Source organism: Triticum urartu, chromosome 3A, assembly GCF_056163025.1.
Source record: "Triticum urartu cultivar PI428250 chromosome 3A, HENAU_Tu73, whole genome shotgun sequence".
NCBI lineage: Eukaryota > Viridiplantae > Streptophyta > Magnoliopsida > Poales > Poaceae > Triticum > Triticum urartu.
Genome location: NC_141875.1, coordinates 58,490,905 through 58,495,330, shown reverse-complemented (window position 1 = coordinate 58,495,330; position 4,426 = coordinate 58,490,905). Strand labels below are relative to the sequence as shown.

At 57.3% G+C, this 4,426-nt stretch overlaps 1 protein-coding gene across 1 annotated transcript; it reads right to left on the bottom strand.

The window, feature by feature from the left end:
- Positions 1-1,175: 1,175 nt before the first annotated feature.
- LOC125547929 (premnaspirodiene oxygenase-like) lies at positions 1,176-2,820 on the bottom strand. The gene is made up of 2 exons (XM_048711663.1): positions 1,885-2,820; positions 1,176-1,802 (listed from the first exon to the last, which is right to left on the bottom strand). The coding sequence occupies exons 1-2, from the start codon at positions 2,818-2,820 to the stop codon at positions 1,176-1,178; spliced, it is 1,563 nt and encodes a 520-aa protein (XP_048567620.1).
- Positions 2,821-4,426: the final 1,606 nt, after the last annotated feature.

Sequence of the window (4,426 nt, the reverse complement as noted above, 5' to 3'; positions counted from 1 at the left end):
AAGTAGCAAGCACACAAATAATTACCGATACATAGCCAGCTGACTTCATTGATATGAATTTATTTTTTCCTAAAAATTAAACGAAGCAATGCTATTAAATATCAGCATCCATCTTACCGATGATCTTACATATTGTAAGACTCATCTCCCTAGTAACCACACAAACCATGCCAGGCTATATGTCATCAACATGCTCTACTGTAGGCAAGAACGAAAAGGAACTCACATGTATCTCCTCAAACAGATTCTACTCAGCCTGGCCCGTTTTTTCCATGCAACCTCAAAAAAATGGTGCAAGTAACCAAACGCGTCCCATACCAAAAGCATCCTTGGTGTTGCAGTTGCAGTTTTTTGAAGAATGGCCATTTTCATGTCAAGGTTTTGCAAATGTCAAATTTTATACCCTCGGGAAGCCAATCAAATTGTGCATCTTTTAGCTTGTAATTCTGAATTTTTTGTTCATTTTATGCCAAATTCAATCATTGTGTTAGGGAACCTCCCCCCTTTTTTTTATCTTAGCACAGTTAGCAATTCTTCATATAAAGTCGCCATGACGGCTTTTTCTTAAAGAAAACAACAAAAATAAAAACTGCAGATCCTTACAACCATAGCTAAGACATTTATTTTAATAGTCTTGCTAAGTCCCAGTCGACCGAGACTTAGAGAAGTCTCACTCGATGTCACTTGACTGAGATTTTGTTAAATCTCAGTTGAATGAGACCTAGGCACATTCTTATTTTAAAATAATAAATTCATAACCCGGCATCTCACGATTGTCACCACAAAGCACAAACACAACCCGTGCAAACACAAGAAATTTTTCTCGGTGCTAATACGGCCGGGTACGTCTACTGATCTGTGGGCACAGGGAAACTGCAGATCCTTACAACCGTAGCCAAGATATTCATTTTAATAGTCTTGTTAAGTCTCGGTCGATTGAGACATAGCGAAGTCTCAGTTGATGCTATATCCGTGAGATCTAACATTGAGATTTGTGCAAAAAAAAAATCAGTTTTTTTCTTTTCTCTTTTGCATAGTATGTCACTTGACCGAGACTTGGTCAAATCTCAGTCGACTCAGACTTAGCCACACTCTTATTTTAAACTCATAGTCACCACAAATACAAACCGTGCAAACACACGAGACTATTCTTGGTGCTAATAATACGAGTACGTCTACTGATCTGTGGTGGGCACAGGGACATGAGGGACAGCGAACACCAGTAGCTCGGCCCGGCGGCGCGTGGTGAGCCCGGCCTCCTCAGTCATGTCCAGTTCCTCGGGGACCATCCCGTCCGGCAGCTTCCAGTCGAAATGGAAGAGCAGCGCCGCGAGGGCGAGCTCGAGGTGCACGAGGCCGAAGGAGACGCCGGGGCATATCCTCCGGCCGGCGCCGAACGGCAGGAACTCGAAGTCCGTCCCCTTGAAGTCCGGCGCGCCGCAGTTCTCGAACCTCTCCGGAAGGAACTCCTCGGCGGAGTCCCAGTGGGCCGGGTCCCTGCCCATCGCCCAGGCGTTGACCAGCACCATGGCGCCCTGTGGGACGTCGAAGCCGAGCACCTGCTGCCGCGGGCCGCACTCCCGGATGAGCATCACCGGCGGGTGCAGCCTGAGCGTCTCCTTGATGACCAGCCGCAGGTAGTGCAGGTCTGCCAGGCCGTCCTCCGTCACCCTGCGGTGGCCGTCGAGCTGCCGGCGGACCTCGTCTTGAGCCCTCCGCATGGCCGCCGGCTTCCGCAGCAGCTCGGCCATTGCCCACACCAGCGTCGTCGACGTGGTCTCGCTGCTCGCACTAATCATGTCCTGCATGCAAACAATAATTTCGATCGAGGGTTCTTGGTGATGGTAAACACTGAACAGGATCGGGATTCGGGAGAGAGCTTACTATGATGACCAGTTTGATGTTCTCCGTGGTGAGGGGATACTGGGAGTCCATGTCGTCCTGGAGCCTCAAGAGAACGTCAAGCAAGTCCTCCGTGTGTTCCTCTCCGCCGTCGTTGCAAGCTGTTGATCTCTTCTTGTCCCGGTGCTGCTGGATGACGGAGTCCATGAAGGCGGCCATGCGTTTGTTGCGGTGCTGGATCCTGGCGGGCACGCGGCTGAGGAGCATGGCGAGCCGTGACGACGGGAAAAGGTCCGGCAGGGTCATCCCCGGCACGATCTTAAACCCCTCCCGCAGCAGCGTAAACAGAGTGTCACGGTCGTCGCTCCTCAAGCGGCCGATCATGGCTTGCACCGAGGAGTCCGCGACGAACGAGGCTAGCCCCCTGGTCAAGTTCATGGACGCCGACGCCGATGCCGCCGACGCGACGGAGCGGAGGAGGCGTCCAAGCACCTCCGCTCTGACAGCGCGGAAGGAGTGGACGCGGCGGTTGCTGAGGAGCTCGAGGGTGCAGATCTTGCGGAGCTGCCGCCAGCCGTCGCCGTATGGCGCGAAGACGAGGCCCTCGGAGCCACGCAGGAAGAGCTGCATGGTCGGGCTGAGGGGCCGCGACGCGAAGGCCACGTCGTGGGTCTTCATGATCTCGCGCGCCGCGTCCGGGGAGGTGGCCACCAGCACGGGGAGCTGGCAGAACTTGAGCAGCATGAGCGGGCCGTGGCGCCGAGCCAGGTCGCGCATGGCGTGGTGCGGCGGGACCGACGAGCCGGCCAGGTGGTGCAGGTGGCCGATCACCGGCAGCGCCCATGGCCCCGGAGGAAACCGTTGCTGGCCGGCCGACCTCCTGCGGCTGCGGAACACCCCCGCCAGGTAGAGCACGGTTACTACGACTATAAGGAGAGGCAGGAGGGGCCAGTAGTACGCTGGGCTCTCGGCAGCCATGGCCGGTAACTTTGAGCTCGATCGGCGTTAAGAGTACGTCGTGCGCTGATGTGTTGTCTCATGTTGAGGAGGTTTGGATATTTATAGCGGCCTTGCGTAGAGTGTGGTCATCTTGGCTGCACCGGAGCGATTTGTTTGCATTCCGTGGCACAATCCAGGCCCGGATTAAACTTGGCGATGCGATCTCTACTAGACTAGTCGAAATCGCCTGCCGTCACCTGCTACGACATCGGCCCAAACTGCATGCACAATTTGAACTGACGGCTCACAGCCATCTACTTGGACCCCGCTCCTTCTAAGCATATTATTAAAGCAACTCTAATGGACCGACCCAAAAGAACCACAATTTTATTTGTTTGTTCGTTTTGGTCGGCCATGCGCACAAGGACGTCCGCATCCGCGTTTGAGTCGGCGTATGCGCCCAACGCTTGCCCGACCCATTTTAACAGCGTCGACAAAAAAAAACTGTGCATGCATATTTAAAATAAAAACAACTTAATTAAACATTAAAGCAGGAAAGGAAGGCCGGCGAGAGTCCACGTGCCCACATTAGCATTAAAACAAACTAAACTACGAGGCGGCGCGCTGCTTTAGGCGTCGTCGTCGTCCTCGGGGTCGGTGAGGTCGATGAGCGTCAGCGCAGGGCCGGCCCAAGGGAACGTCTTGTTCCAAGTCGTGGCGATGTTGGCCGCGGGCAGCTGTTCCGGCATGGGCAGTGCCGGCGCGGGGGGCTATGCCAGCGCGAGCAGTGCCGTCGTGGGGGGCTGTGCGGCCGCCTGTGCAGGCGCGGCCTGGCGCGCCTCCTCCTCAGTATCGCGCTGCTCCTCCTCGAGGTCGCGCTCGAGCATCTCCTCGTACTCGCCGCGACGGCGTTCCTCGGCCAGCCATCGCTGGTGCCACATCTCGAGGTACGTCGCCTCCTGCGCCGGCGTCGCCCCCATCCAAACTGGTGGCGCGGACACCCACTCGCGCAGTACTCCCGTCCAGGAGTAGCGCTTGATGGGGGATGGCTCCGACTCGGGCTCTGGCTGCGGCTTCGGGTCGGCCTTGACGCGGCGTCGGGGAGGGGACGGTGGGGCCACTGGCGGCAGCACACAGTCGTCGGTCGTGGAGAGGGCAATGGCCTGCGCTAGGGCCACCTCATACTGAGCCTCCTCTTCCTCCACCGCCTCCATCCTGCGCCGCTCGTCCTCCTCGCTATCGCGGTAGACCGCCGCAGGGGCCGCCTGATAGGCGTCCTCCGCCGCCTGGTCCTCCTCGCGGACGACGAGCGTGGACGGCGGCACGCTGCCGTCGACCTCGCGCACGCCGCGTTGCCTCGCCTCCTCGTGCTCGAAGGCGAAACACCTCTTCCAGTTCGGCAAGTCAGATGCGTAGGTGGCGTCTCGGTGCTGCTCCGGCGTCAGCAGCGCCCGCCGGCGCCGCACCTCCTCCACGTGTGCCCTAGCCGACCGCGGCGCCGCCGGCACTGGGTTCCCCTCTGAATCTAGATGCCAGCCGTGCGGCAGGGTGACGTCGGGGTACGGCAGAGGCATGCGGTGCTGCCAGTGTCACTCCGCCTGGTGCACTGGCACGTTCACGCGCTGCCTCTGCCGGCGAGCCGGTG

Bases quoted from the DNA above. Each gene is read 5' to 3' on its own strand.
- LOC125547929 (XM_048711663.1), bottom strand. From the start codon at position 2,820: ATGGCTGCCGAGAGCCCAGCGTACTACTGGCCCCTCCTGCCTCTCCTT. The intron at 1,803-1,884 runs GTAAGCTCTCTC...GTTTGCATGCAG, and splicing joins ACATCAAACTGGTCATCATA to GACATGATTAGTGCGAGCAG.